The sequence below is a fragment of the Ovis aries genome, chromosome 24, assembly GCF_016772045.2.
Source record: "Ovis aries strain OAR_USU_Benz2616 breed Rambouillet chromosome 24, ARS-UI_Ramb_v3.0, whole genome shotgun sequence".
Classification (NCBI taxonomy): domain Eukaryota; kingdom Metazoa; phylum Chordata; class Mammalia; order Artiodactyla; family Bovidae; genus Ovis; species Ovis aries.
Window position 1 is genome coordinate 28,722,695 of NC_056077.1, and position 14,642 is coordinate 28,737,336.

General features: G+C 39.2%; 1 protein-coding gene across 11 annotated transcripts in view; it reads left to right on the top strand.

Moving 5' to 3' along the window:
* The window catches only part of RABGEF1 (RAB guanine nucleotide exchange factor 1), a 47,943-nt gene that overhangs the window by 28,012 nt on the left and 5,289 nt on the right, over positions 1–14,642 (top strand). For 5 of the 11 annotated variants that reach the window (XM_042240018.1, XM_042240020.1, XM_042240021.1 and 2 more), the window contains 4 exons: positions 2,130–2,299; positions 8,183–8,264; positions 8,983–9,115; positions 10,359–10,450. In XM_042240018.1, the coding sequence (XP_042095952.1) occupies positions 2,130–2,299; positions 8,183–8,264; positions 8,983–9,115; positions 10,359–10,450 (477 nt within the window). Of the gene's footprint in view, positions 1–2,129; positions 2,300–6,186; positions 6,240–8,182; positions 8,265–8,982; positions 9,116–10,358; positions 10,451–14,642 lie in introns of those variants that run through there. The other 6 variants (XM_042240019.1, XM_060405864.1, XM_004020945.4 and 3 more) reach the window with 3 other exon arrangements.

Genomic DNA, 14,642 nt, shown 5'->3' on the forward strand with positions numbered 1-14,642 from the left:
TAGAATGTTGACTAACAAATATAGGAGTGATGGAGACAGAAAAATCACCATTTTATAGTTATCCTGGTAGGAACTGGTTCAGACAGGTTTCACCAGTGGATGCTGAATCTAGGGTGAGAGGAGGGAGTTTCCTGAGGAACAAGTTGTGAACCATGATTCAGGTTAACTCCCACAGCTTATTTACTGATTACAAATAAAGAAATGATAGCTGTATTACAACATGGGAAATGGACCTTCTGTGCCTCTGGATATGATAATTTGAGAAGAACACAATATCAATTATGTAATATTTAAGCTGAAAATTTATAACCTGACATCTAGTCATGAGGCAACAGTAGAGAAACACAAGTTGAGGTACATTCAGTAAAAATAACTGGCTCATATTCTTCAAAATTGTCAGTGTCATGAAAAAAACAAAGACACATTTCCAGGTTAGACTGTATGACCAGTCTCCTCAGTTTGTGTGACCCTCAGTTTGATCCTGTGTTTAAAAAAAAATGCTAATTTTTCAGTAACTATAGTTAGCAACAGAATATCCTTGTTGCTAAGAAATACTCAAACTAAGGGATAAAGAACATGATACATACCATCTACTCTGAAAAAATTTAGAAAAAATTGCACACAGACATGGAGCAAAATGTTAAAATTTTGTGACTCTAGATAATGGGTAGAAAGGGATTCTTTGGGAGAATTCCATGGACAGAGGATTCTGGTGAGCTGTGATCCATAGAGTCACAAAGAGTCAGACAACTGAAGTGACTTAGCAAGCATGCATGCACATACTAATTCATAACTGGTGAATGCAGTTCATCTTTTTTTTTCTTTTAAGTTTTTTTAAAGTAGTTTTAGGTTCACATAAAATTGAAAGGATGATGCAGAGATTTCCCATATGTGCTATGCCCCCACACATGCACAGTCTCTTCCAGCATCAGCATCCCCCACCAGAGTGGGCCATTTGTGTTACAGTTGCTGAACCTACATTGACACATGATTTTCAGAAGTATGTAGTTTATATAAGGATTCATTCTTGGCATTGTACATGCGGTTGATTCGGACAATTGTATAACAATATGTATTTACCATTATAGTATCATACAGAGTATCTTTCATTAGCATTTTGAAAGAGTATTTTTTAAAAATCAAAATCATCTGTCTTTGGAAAATAGTATTTGTTGAAGGGAGAGAGTGTGCACAAGTAAGGCAATAAAAGAGATGGCCAGAGTTTCCCTGCCCTTGGCTGGCTTACAGATCCGCAGAGTCTCAGGGCATGGTGTCCCCTGGAAAGAGTCCTCAGTCCACTCTGACATGCTGAGGCAGATACTGCATAGTAAGGAGCTCAGGCTACAGAGTTAAGGCACAGAGTCCTGGGTTCAGATTCCAGCTTGTGCCACTTAAATAGCTGCAGCATCATTCAAGTTAATTAACGTTCTCAAGCCTTAGCTTATAGAGTTGTGAGGATTATACAACAAAGCGTCGGAAAAGTACTTAGCACATAATAAGCATTTGCTGTATGTAAACTATTACCACTGTTAGTTTGTCAGATTGCATGTGTATTCTGTTTTTGTTGGGTGGAGTGTTCTATAAATATCAATTAATTCAAGTTGTCTGATAGCATTGTTCAGGTATTCTGTCCTTATTGACTTTTTTGTATTACCTATAATATTGATTACCAAGAGGGGAGCATCAAACTCTCTTATTAAAATTATGGATTTTTAAATTTCTTCTCTTTAGTTTATGTTTCATGTGTTTTAAAGCTGTGTTACTAGGTGCATGGGCTTCCCTGCTGGCTCAGGGGTAAAGAATCTGCCTGAAGTGCAGAGACAGGGGTTTGATTCCTGGGTTGGGAAGATTCCCTGGAGAAGGAAATGGCAACCCACTCCAGTATACTTGCCTGGGAAATCCCAGGGACAGAGGAGCCTAGTGGGCTATAGTTCACGGGGTTGTAAAAGAGTCAGACACGACTTAGCGATTAAACAAACAAGGAGAATCCAAATATTTAAACATAAAATAACTTAAATTCAAGTTTAACTTTGATTTAGCATAATTTAAATAATCTAAGGTTAGGTACTTAAAGTAATTCCATGCATGGATCTTCGTGTAATGAAACTTACTATGTTTAATTTTCCCAGCAGAAATTCAGGAAGCAAAAGCTCCCAGTCCTTCCATAAACCGGCAAACCAGCATTGAAACGGATAGAGTGTCTAAAGAGTTCATAGAATTTCTCAAGACCTTCCACAAGACAGGCCAAGAAATCTATAAGCAGACCAAGCTGTTTTTGGAAGCAATGCATTACAAAAGGGTAGGTTGAGAACCACCTAGAAATGTAGAGTTTTGGTTTTAGGAAAGGTCTTAGAGATAATCTAGTGAAACTTTGTCAATTTCCAACTGAGAAAATAAAGATCCAGAAATGTTGTCACTTACCTGAGAAATGTCACTGAACCAAGTTAAACATGACTCTAAGGCTAATACTTTTCCACTGCAACTCAATGGTATTTGGATCATCTTCATGTGGAAAGTCTGGCATCAAAGCCACTTATACTGTGTCCTTTAGTAATAAGCCTTCCTAACTTGTCACCTTATAAATAGTAAGCTGCCAAGGGGGTCATAGTAGACCTTGAACTCTTAAGTAGTAATCATTAGACCAAGAATAATCATTTAGGATTTTTTTTTTTTGGTTTAGTTTGGTTTTGTATTTTGATTTTTAATTTTCCTGTCCTTGCTCAGGTAGAGAAGTGAAAGCTAAAATTTAGACATTGAAAAGGACCTTAGCAACTTCTGTCCATTTATTGTACAGGTAGGGAAGTTGAGAGCTAGCGAGGATGAGTGACTTATCCAGGGTCACTTGGATAACAGCTTGTGTCCTCTCCATGTGTGTCTTTACCCTGTAATTTCTAACCCATAGTTTCAACAGTGAACCACTCTTGCCCACACCTTTTTCCTCTTCGTTCCTATCTTCTCCACTCCTAGAGTATGCCAGTGATGAGCAACCTTTTTTCCACATAGAGGTTGAGTCCAGAAAAATTAAGTAGTTTCAGAATTGCATTAAAATTTTTTTCAGCCATTTTATCTTTATCAGGACATACTTTATATCTGCATATCTGCACTGAGAGTTTTTAAAAATAATTCCTCATCCCCAAAATGTACCTCTTTAGGCTAAAATTTCATTCAGCACCTGCATAATTCGCACACACTGAAGTATTGCAAAGTAATGCTTAAAGAGATTTTTTTAAAAACTAGTGCTATACTGCTTGAAAAGCCTGGTTCACTTTACTCATCTGTGAATACTTTTGATCTTTTCCTAAACCTTGTTGGAAAACTCAGGTAACCAATGGCTAAATGTACAGTTGCATCAATGAACTCTAATTCAGGAGTCTGTTCATTGATTTTTAAGACTGTATGTTTAGTAATATCAGGTACTTGCAGAAGTCACTGGCAGGACACTACTGGACCCCTGAGTGTCATGAATAACATTTTATGTGCTCAAACTCTGGTGCCCTCAGTGTTTTAAATGAATGTGACATCTTTGGGAATTCTGCAGAATTTGCTACCTGGTACACCAACTGCACTTCCCTTCTGTCTCAGAATGTGAGTTACTGGAACACTTAACCCTTACACATTTCATTCACTGAAGCAAAGGCAAAAGTCTAAACATTTCTCTTGCTGAAAAATTACATGGCAATGTTTGTGAAAAGCGCATTTGAGTAGTTTGTCGTTAGTAACTATCTAGCTCCTGAAAGTGACTGACTACTACTGGCTTTTCCTTAGAGTGAGGAAGTGAATTCACGTGCCTTGGCAGTGCTTGGCACCTTCATTTTGCCAGTAATTGAATTTGACAAAAATCAGCCAGCTTCATGACCACAGGGTATATTCCCTTGTAAGGTGGATTATCTTAAAATGTGAGGACTACATGCTTGGTGACATACTTTAAAACTTAAAATTAAACATGTATATAGAAGGTGTAAAGCCCTAATATGTTTAGTTTCCTGGAAAAGAAAATTGTTGAAGGCAGCAGAGTCTAGTGATACAAAAAATATGAACATTAAAAGTTAAGTTAAAACCTAAGTAGATCAAACAGTTAACTGTAGTACAAAAGAAACTAAATCTAGAAAATAGGTCATGGAGATCTAGTTTCAAAAGATAAAATACACAAAACATAATTAAGGAAATAGGTAAAGATTTTAAAAGCTAGAGGTGGAAAAAAGTCTTCAGCCAGATTTTTTTTTTTTTTTTTTAGGAAATAAAATGGCTTTATACAGACATTATAAAAAAGACTATCCCAGGGATTGGTTAAAGAATGCTTAAAGAAAAGAAGTAATTTACACTGCTAGACTGTGCTTTTTCTTAGAAAATTATGAAAAACCTTTTGGAATTTTATAAAACCTAAAAGAATTTACCAGCACAAACGTGCTATTATGTCACTTAGCTCCTTTGGGAAGAACTTTGAAGGATCTGAGATGTAATCTGCTTGCAAGTTAAAAGTTAGCCTGCCATAGTTTCGTGGTCTTCCCTGGTGGCTCAGGTGGTAAAGAATCCATCTGCAATGCAGGAGACCCATGTTTGATCCCTGGGTCGAGAAGATCCCCTGGAGAAGGGAATGGCTATCCTCTCCAGTATTCTTGCTTGCAGAATTCCATGAACAGAAGAGCCTGGAGGGCTACAGTCAATGGGGTTGCAAAGAGTTGAACACGACTGAGCAACTAATGCTTTCCTTTCATAATTCCATGAATACTGGCAGAAGACAAGCTTCCTGGGTCAGAAAAAAAAAAAAAGAAGCCAGTTTATGACAGCATTAGCAGTGGCCAGAGTATATCAACCAGGTAATCCCTGTACAGGCAGTGAGTTAGGCTAAAGAAGAGGATCTTTTATAGGGCTGTGAGCCTGCCTGACTTTTGCTCCAGAAAGAAACCTTATTATGTTAGACAGTGAACAGCCTACCCTTTCACTTGAGTTGGGCCCTACCCCTGTTTTCACGGCCTGTCCACTATACAGCTATCCTGGAAAAGGGTGCAGAACAAAGGCTGCCAGTGTCTCCTCACAAGATGCAGAAATAAGAGAGATCAACATAGAACTGTTTCCCTGCGTCTTTACAATAGTGTAAAGAGTAGTAATAAATGGCCACTTGCATTCTTTTTTTAAAAAGTTATTTATTTTTAATTGGAGGATAGTTGCTCTACAATATTGTGTTGGTTTCTGCCTTACATCAGCGTGAATCAGCCATAGGCATGTCCCCTTGCATTCTTTCTTTCTATGCCTGGCTCTGTTGTAGCCTCCAAGGACGCAAAAGTAAATAGTACCCTCCAGGAACTGACATTTTAGTGCAGGAGATAGGCAGTAAACTAATTTATAATATACAACTGTGGTAAGTCCTCTGAAGAATCTAAAGCAGGATAAGAAAATAGAGTGGCAGGTTAATTCACATTGCAAAATAAACACTGTGCTAAAGTGTAAATCTGTGCAGTAGAAATAGAAAATGGAGTTTTCTGAACTGTAACAAAATTACAACGATTGTGTGGAGCTGGGGGAGGAATTAGGTGATCTATTGCCACCTATAAAATAGGCCATTTAGGCCTTTAAAGGGAGGCCATAGTTTCTAGTTAGGAGTGAGTACTGGTAATAGTCTTAAGAATGAAATGTGTTCTTACTGTTAAGATTTGATGCAAATGAAAGTTAGCCATGTTATATATTATAAATTAGTTTATTGTCTATCTCTTCCTCTGAGCTACCTAAGGAGATAATCTGTTGCAGAAAGTACTAAATTATTTGCATTCAGTCTTCCTGTTCAATCTGAATGCCCTCTGAGAATGTTATTTTTTATGTAATTGCCTGGTACAGTGGCTAGAATTCTATTAGCCATGTAATAAATGTTTTCAGCATGAATAGAAATATAATTTTCTGGAAATTGGGGGAAAATAATCTTATCAGAAAATCTGAGAAAAAACAGAATACCAATAGAGATAAATTTAGCAACATGGTGAGATAAATCCACAAAATTCAGTTACAGTACAAGATGCCAGAGATAGAAAGCTAGAGAGCCTAGCAGACTTTTAAAAAGAGCAGTTTTTAAAGACAATTAGCAATAAAAAGATTAAATATTAAATGATAACTTAATCTAATACAGAAGTTTATTTAAAGAATTAAAAGACTGTTTCTGGATTTTATCTTGGATTTAGCTGAGGAAGTACAGATATCTTGGATCTAACTGAGGAAAACAAAAAGATAAATTTACAAATACCTTTCAGGTCAGTATGAACACTTAAAATATTAAATTACAATGTTACGTTGTTTATTCTAGTAAAAGGTAGCAGGAGTTTGGGAGGGGAAGTTTCTAAATATAGCAGACACTTCAGAATATACTAAAATGAAAGTTACCACAACTAGATATGATTTTCATATATAGAGAGAAAAGAGAGAGAGTGGTGAAATAAACCAGGGATTCCAGAAATAAATTCAGTTTCTCAGGAGCAAATTATATGAGAATTAGAAAAACAAGGGGGAAGAGGATTGCTTTTTACTAATTGCTGCTGAAGAAGACAGGGAAGTTTGTGTGTAGATTATTTAAGGTCTGTGTTTGATATGAACCTTACATGCCCACCAAATAAAATAGCTAAGAATGAAAAACATTAGAAGAAAACAGATTAAGATACTTATTTCATCTACAGAGAGGAGCTAAACTTGGAACTGTTGAAAATTGTTATTAATCAGGAAAAAGGTTTAATGGTATTAAACGTTCAGGCAGTTAAGGAGTGCAACAGTTAAGGTATGACAGAGCGCTGTTGAGTGCTGTAAGGCCTGCAAGGTTATTTTGACCAAGGGAATGGAGGGGACGTCTTCGCAGAGGAGGCGAGACGGGGATCGAGCCTTGAATGAGACCCTGTGGGACTTCCTTGGGCAGCTTCTGGAGGACTGGAGAGGAGCAGAAGTAATCTGGACAGAGAATAATTTTACATTGTTAGAGAAGCGGGAAAGCTAAATGCAGATTCTCAACAATAGGAAACCTAGCAGGGAACGTGAGGACCAGATCGTGACCTAAGATGATCAGTTGAAAAGAGAAAGATCAAAAGTGGGAAGAGCAGCTGAACTCCAGGGGAGAGGTAATGAGAACCCAAACCAGGGAGGGTGGACGAGACATTGTGAAGGCAGGTGGGCAAGGTTTGCTCACTGTCCCTCGCCCCAGGCCATCTCTTCTGAATCAGCCAGGGCGTCAGGGACTGTGTGCTTCATCGGGGCTTTATTGACCCACGTCATTTGCCCGTTCAGAGGTGGTCTGTGAGAAGCAGCCCTATGGAATTTGTCTTGCGCCATATCCATGCCCTCCTATGATGACATCTTCATGAGAACCCTTGGAGAAATTCCTGATTTTGGAGACAAAATTTACTAACTTCTGTATCTTCAAGGAAGACATTTTAGTGTTATCTTTCCAGCTCTACTTTCTGTTTCTCTCCATGTTTTGTCTTGTTTCTTCATTTTTCTAGGTTGCGCTGAGCTGGGTTTATCTTTCATATAGACTTCAAATATTCTTTGGAAGAAAGTGGGGAATAAATACTAATATATGTGTTACACCTGTAAAATCAGTAAAACTTAAATAAAAATTACGATGCTCAGTGTTGGAGGGGCTGTGGAGAAATAAGCACACATACATGGCTAATGTCTGTACTTGGAGTTTCTGAAGATTGTGTCTTGCAACAGATATTTAGAACTGTAAAGTTTTTCATGTTTTTTAAGCAGTTAAGGCCACTTTTGTAAGTGAATCACGAAGAAATAACCCCAAATAAACTATCTTCACACAGTTGTTTATAGCTGCAATATATAATTAGTGAAAAAAGGGTAAGAACCCATGGCACACAGTGGTAGAAAATAGTTAAATAAATTGGCTAATATAATGGAATATTATAAAGCCATCAAATGATTAAGTAGACTAGGTAAGTCAGAATGTACATATGCATGTAAATTATAAAAAATATGCATTGTACCCATGGAAGAATATGTGTCTACAGCAGAAAGAAATGAGAAGTCATGGAATGTGGTAAAGAATATTAAAGGACAGGCTTTTCTTCCCTACAGCAGTAATTGAATTTGTAAATACTTTTGGGATTAATTCAAGGAGTAAGTTTTGTAAAATTTAGAGCTTTCCTCCTGATCTGTCTTTCAGTTACTTAGCAGCCTCTTTGTCCCTTTGTTTCAGGACTTAAGCATTGAGGAGCAGTCAGAGTGTACTCAGGATTTTTACCAGAATGTGGCTGAAAGAATGCAGACTCGTGGAAAAGGTAATCCTTTGTTAGCCCACCTCCGAGGGACTGCTGGTATTTGCACAGGCCTCCTGCTGAGTCTCTTAGTAGTTTCTCTCTTTCTCAAAAGTCTTTGTCGGTTTGCCTGCTCTGTTCTGTAGCTTACTCCAATAACATTCAGGTAGTTGGTTTTATACTTAGCAGTATCTTTGAATACCACCATGTATGTCATTGCAAGATAATCAGGCAACTGGATAATTTCTTGAGCAGTATTTAATAATTTCATTGGGAATAGAGACAGGTAAAACCCCTTGGGAGGCTTCTAAATAAAACCCCCATCTCGGAATTGCCATCCGGTGAGAAATCTGCCCCATTTGTTTACTTTAGAGTGACCTCTAAGGTCAGATAGTAGACCTCTGAAAAGTGAAAGGGTGAGTCTTGTCAGCACATACCAGTCTTGGAAATTTCAAGTGCTTTTCTAATGTAGCGCCATGGTAAGGTCTTCTCATTAAGCAGGGTGTACACCTATTAGGTCCTGCCAGACAGCTTAAGTTAGAAGTAGGAATTCTGTAAAAGGCAGACCCAAAAGTTAGGGTAATTTTTTTTAGGGTATTTTTTAATACCTTATACTTTTGTTTGAGTGTTTTTAATGTATTTCTGGTAAATTAGTTTTCTGCTACATTGAAAGTACTATGAAAACATTACTCTTCGTTTCAACTGTTCATCCTTCATTCAAATATCATTTTGAATATTTCAGTGCCTCCAGAAAGAGTTGAGAAGATAATGGATCAGATTGAAAAGTACATCATGACTCGTCTCTATAAATACGTGTTCTGTCCAGAAACTACTGATGATGAGAAGAAAGATCTTGCTATTCAGAAGAGGATCAGGTAGTTGGTTGTTCTGCTTTTCCTTGTTGTATTTACTACCTCCTGTTGGAAGAACACATCCGAGAAAACAGGGCCCTTGAGTTTCAGACCTTGGGTGCAAGTAACGGCTAAGGTGTCTGCCATCCTTAGCATGTAAACTCCTTTGTGATGTCAGAAAGAAGAGGAATGTGGTAAACTGACAAGAGGAGAAGACTCAGGTCTCCATCTTGCGCATCTGTTTGAATCCAGGCAGCTTTAGATGAGAACTGTGCCTGGTATTTGAAACTGTTCAGATCTCCAAAATTTCCAAGGAACAAGAAGAAATTTCACTGTGTTCTCATTTCACTGCACTAACTATCTTGTCAGGCAGGAAGCTGTGAACATCCGTAGAAAGGCAGTGAGTGTTGTCTGTCTTTGTTACTCCCAGGGGTGACTCAGCCATTCCTGCTGGATCGTTCCACTGGCCCTGGTTGCTAACACTGTGCAGCGTACCCACTGCTCCATGGCCAGTAAGCGAGTCCCCATGCTGTGCATTCTAGTGGCAGCAGAGCACTGGGGAAAGAGGCCATCGACATGTGGAAACAGGGCCAGGCCTGAGCCTGAAGAGGCGTTTCTGAAGGAGAGGGAGCCTCGGATCACAAGTGGGGTTCCCGGACAGCGGGGCTAGTAATCGGTAGCTCTGAACTTGATGATGTCTCATCGGAAGTGTGGAATTGATCTTGGGAAGATAAGGGATGAAGTCAGAAGTAACTCGGTGGGCTTTAGACCGAGGTGCAGGGTGAGAGCATTAGTCAAGCAGGTGGTGAGGGTTGGCAGCAGAATTTCACGAGTGGAATTACCACGTGACCAGAAACCTCAGCAGTTCAGGTGGAAGCGACACACGCCTGATGATCTCTGACTCGGGCTCTTGTGTGCTTCAGAAGTCGAGGGCAGAGCCTAAAAGGTGGGCAGTGAGGACAGGAAGCAGCAGGTTCTTCCCAGGTCTTCATTCTCAAATATCCATTGCTTTCCCAATGTAGTATAATTCCATTTCAACCGGAAAAATTGTCTTCTGCTTTCTTGTGATAAGTGCAGAAGAGAAGCCTCATCGTAGGATTCCAGTTGCCTGGCACATCAGCTGAGCTGCTAGTACGTGCAGGGGCTGGGACTGCCTGATGAGCCAGCTGTGCCCCATCTTTTTCTGTCACTGAGGAAATAACATGATAAATGATTACAGTCCATCCTTGGACCTTTTTTTTCACTGTCTCTCTCTTTCTCTCGGTAGAGCCCTGCACTGGGTTACACCTCAGATGCTTTGTGTCCCTGTTAATGAAGAAATTCCAGAAGTGTCTGATATGGTGGTGAAAGCAATTACAGGTCAGTGAAACTAAGAACTTTTGTATTTGGATCTTTTCCGCTTGAAGTTAGCATTTTGCTTTATAAATCTGTACTTATATCAGTGAGCAAAAAGATAGTATTTCTGAAATACTTCTAAAATGCAGATTGCCAAAGCTATACTGGAATGTGGTAAAAAGTGATTTAAGAGTGTTAGGTTTCAGATCAGCAACTAAACCACTCTCCCCCTTCATTTTTCATGACTGTTTCTTATTTCTTGAGCATTGAAACTAAAGTTAACTAGGTAAATTTCTTAAAACTCAACTGCATTTATGTATCAAAATAATTTTGAGAGATGAAATTGGTGAGGCATGGTTATCCCCAAGCTAGAATTATATATTAAAATGATGCTTCTAGTTGGTTGTTAGTCAGAGATGTGCTTTGAGTTTCTTTTCTGGTTAGTTGGAGAAGTAAACGAAATGCCCTAAATCAGTGTGGCTACGACATTCTGGACAGGTCCAGTCACCTAATAAGGTTTCTGTTTCTTAATCAAAGAATAACCCAGCAGAAGTGCAACACAAAAGTTTTAAAACAAAACTGGTGGAGAAGACATCCAACTTGCCCAACTTCTCCTTAATTAAGGAGAAGAGTTGGAAAGAGATTGCCAATTTAGAGATTTTTAATGACATTCTACTGGGAAGGAAAGTGTGTCAGCTGATGTTAGCAGTGCTTGGAGGTGGGCCATTAAGTAGTCTCCTTTGGTTGTAAGAACCAGAGAGTCGAGTTACAGTAAGAAATGAGGGTTTGCTTAAGATATTATCAGGGTTGGAAAAGAGGTGAGGCTGTTACAGAAACTTAGCTTCAAGGCCCCTTCAGGGACTGAATTGTCTTCTGGCTAACATGATTCTTCCACTTTCTCAGGTTCTGCTTCTCTTTGTACTTTTTCACATTTCAGCTCTTGGTATAAAATGTATTATTTTCTGTAACTCCCTGTGTGGAGTTTAATTGTCCTCACTAAATACCGTCTTCTTTGTTGCTCAGAGCTTTTCTGCTAAGCTCCTCATGGGTCCCATGAATGACTATTTTGGGTCAAGGCCCAACCCCAACCCCTGCCTTTTGCTCAGGGGACATCCATAAGAGATTGAAAGTAAAGCCCGTATACTTACGTTTTCCCCAAAGACTCTTACTAGTAAGTTCAAGATCAACTGGTTTCCATTTAAAGTACTTCACAGGAATTTATGTTGGGGACTCTTTTCTAAAAAGCCACAGGACAGACCTTATAAAACCAGAAACTACAAGTGCCAAATCATTGTTTACTGAAAAATAAAAATAAGAAAGAAGATGTCAGTATATCAGCAGTTTGTTAACAGAATTTGAGCTGTGGGACTTTACTCTCTTGGCATCTAAGTTTGAAGAGATCTTTTGATAGTAAAAGTATAGCCACGAAATTTTAAAAGCCTTCTTACAGTCTCATCTTAGCCCCCTCTTCTTGCCAGTCCAAGAGCAGGCACATTCTGCCTCTGAGGACCAGAGCTGATATGATCACTTTCTTCGTACTCTATAAACTTGTCAGCCTTCAAAAGGACAGTCTCTAACAATAGTCTTAAATGTGGAGATAATCAGTGAACTTTCTCTAAATCACTGTCTGCTTCTAATCAGGACCGTCCTTTTTGTTTATAAATACACTGCACTGAGGCCCGTGCCACTTGAGTTGGCATCCGTCGTCTAGTGGGTAGAACCCCCGAGTGCTGCTGAACACCCTTCAGTGTGCAGGACAGTCCATGCAGCAGAATCATCTGGCCAAAATGTCACTAGCACCCAATTTGACTGACCTGGGAGTACCACCTACTCTGCTTTCAAAACCGCATTAAAGATAAGTCTGGACATCTGCTAAGATAGAGTCCCCACCCTCAGCCCTGTCTTTCCTCCTGGCCCCTCGTGGCTCAGACAGTAAAGAATCGGCCTGCAGTGCAGGAGACCCAGGTTCGATCCCTGGGTTGGGAAGATCCCCTGGAGAAGGGAGTAGCAATCCACTCCAGTATTCTTGCCTGGAGAATCCCATGGACAAGGGAGCTGAGCAGGCCACAGTCCATGAGGTCACAAAGAGTCAGACATAACTGAGAGACTAACGCTTTCACTTTTTTCAAAAGCCCTGAACAGAAAACACAAAGCAGTGTCTGAGGACTCTGAAAAGTAAGTCATAGCAGGCAGATTGGGAAGGGAAGTCGTTACTGGAGGAACAGCTAATGCAGTCGTGTTTTCTGTGTTGTTTACTTTTCTTTCCACATCTCCTAGTTTAGCCTTCAGGGCAGCACAAATCATGGAACTGCTCCTGGGGATGGGTGGTCTAAAAGCAAAAAGAAACTTTTCTCAGACTCAAAGATACTGGGAAGAGTGGGGTTCACTACCAGATGGAGAGTGTGGGAGAAGTCCCTTGGGTTTTGTTTTCCCGTTTATTTTCCTTTTTCTTCTCTTCTATTTTACACTCCTGACCTTGCTCCTTGGCAGGGCAGCTGCAAATGCGTCCAGATAGAAAATATAGGCATGCCTCAGAGATTCTATGGGTTTGGTTCCCAATCACTGCAATAAAGCAGACACCATGGTAAAGTGAGCCACACGGATGTTTTGGTTTCCCAGTGCTGATAAGTTATATTACATGGTACTGTAGTTTCTTCAGTGTGCAGTAGCATTGTGTCTAAAGAGCAATATGCATACCTTATTTTAAAAAGGCTTTATTGCTTAAAATGCCAAAGCAATTACCATGGTTACATTAAAGATCTCAGATCATGGTAACATATAATAATAATGAAAAGGTTTGAAATATGCAGGAAATACCAAAATGTGACACAGAGACAGAGAGTAACTAATAAGCAAATGGTGTTGGAAAAATGGTGCTGAGAGATACTCAACATAGGTTGCCGCAAACCTTCAATCTGTAAAAAAAACAAAAAACAAAAAACTGCAGTATCTGTAAAGTGCAATAAAATATGTGCCTGTAATTCACTTTTAATTTATTTTAAAACTTAAGGAATAAAGATTAATGAGAACATGGTTAAATGTTTGAAATGGAGAATGTAAACCAACAGTAAAAGGCAGAATGCTAAATAGGGTGAAAATGGTTAAAAAAAATTACATATATATATATATATATATATATATATATATATGTGGACATTCCCCCAAATCTTTTTGTTAATAAGTTGTATTTAAATAGAAAAAGAAAAATAAATAGGCTGAGACATAGTAACAGTAATTAAAACCCAGAATTAAAAATTTAAACAATAAAACAATTATATAATTCATACAGTAGACAGGTAAGTAGTGGCGGGGGAAGTATGAGTAAATTAAAACAAGGTCTCAGCACTGTGTAGTGTTCCTGTCTCCCACACGTTAGCCTTCCATGGCTGGTAGTCCTGTGAGAACTTCGCCAGGTAGCTGACCCCGGGGATGAGAGCTGAGAGCAGAAAAAAAACTCTGGCATGTACCACCGAACCACCTAAATCTGAAACTTTTATTTCTGCTAATGGCAAGAAATTGGTGTCAAACCACTTCAGCTCTTTTCTTTCATGGTGTTCTAGACTGTAGGGAGGTGTATCTGTCCAGAGGCACCCACCTGCCCTCCTTTTGTGTGGTTCTGACAGTGCAGAGTTCAAACTTGATCATTCCTCATTGCCTCCTAGTCCTTGTGACAGAGAATGTGAACTTATAAGAGCCTGCTAGTTGGACTTCTTGGTAGTGAAGGGCAGTGAAATAATTTTGCTTCTGAGAGAAATAAAGTATTGTTTATGAGATTAAATAATACCTATGCTCATCCCCTCTGCTACCCAGCAGGTTATAAGTGTCATAAAGTTCTTATTAGATACTTGTTGCTAGTGGGAGATTTATATGCCACGAGGATTGGCCACTGTGGACCTCTGTGTGATGGATTTCAGCCGCTTGCACTTTGATAACCAGCTCAGAGATGCCTTGTAAAATAGCCGCACTTCTAAAAAGCTGTATGCAAATGAGGCCTTCTGAACTGAGTTTTACGATGTATTTACAAGGAACAAAAACTCTGCTTATTTCTCTGGGGAGCTCATAAGCATTTTACATCATGACTTAAAGAATGCGCTTTAGACTTAGATAGGCTTGGCTTCAGATCCGTGCTCTGAGCCTTTTTATTGTATAATCTTGGGCAAATCATTGACCCTCTCTGAACCTCAGCTCCCTTAATAGTGCACGTGCATACCCTGGG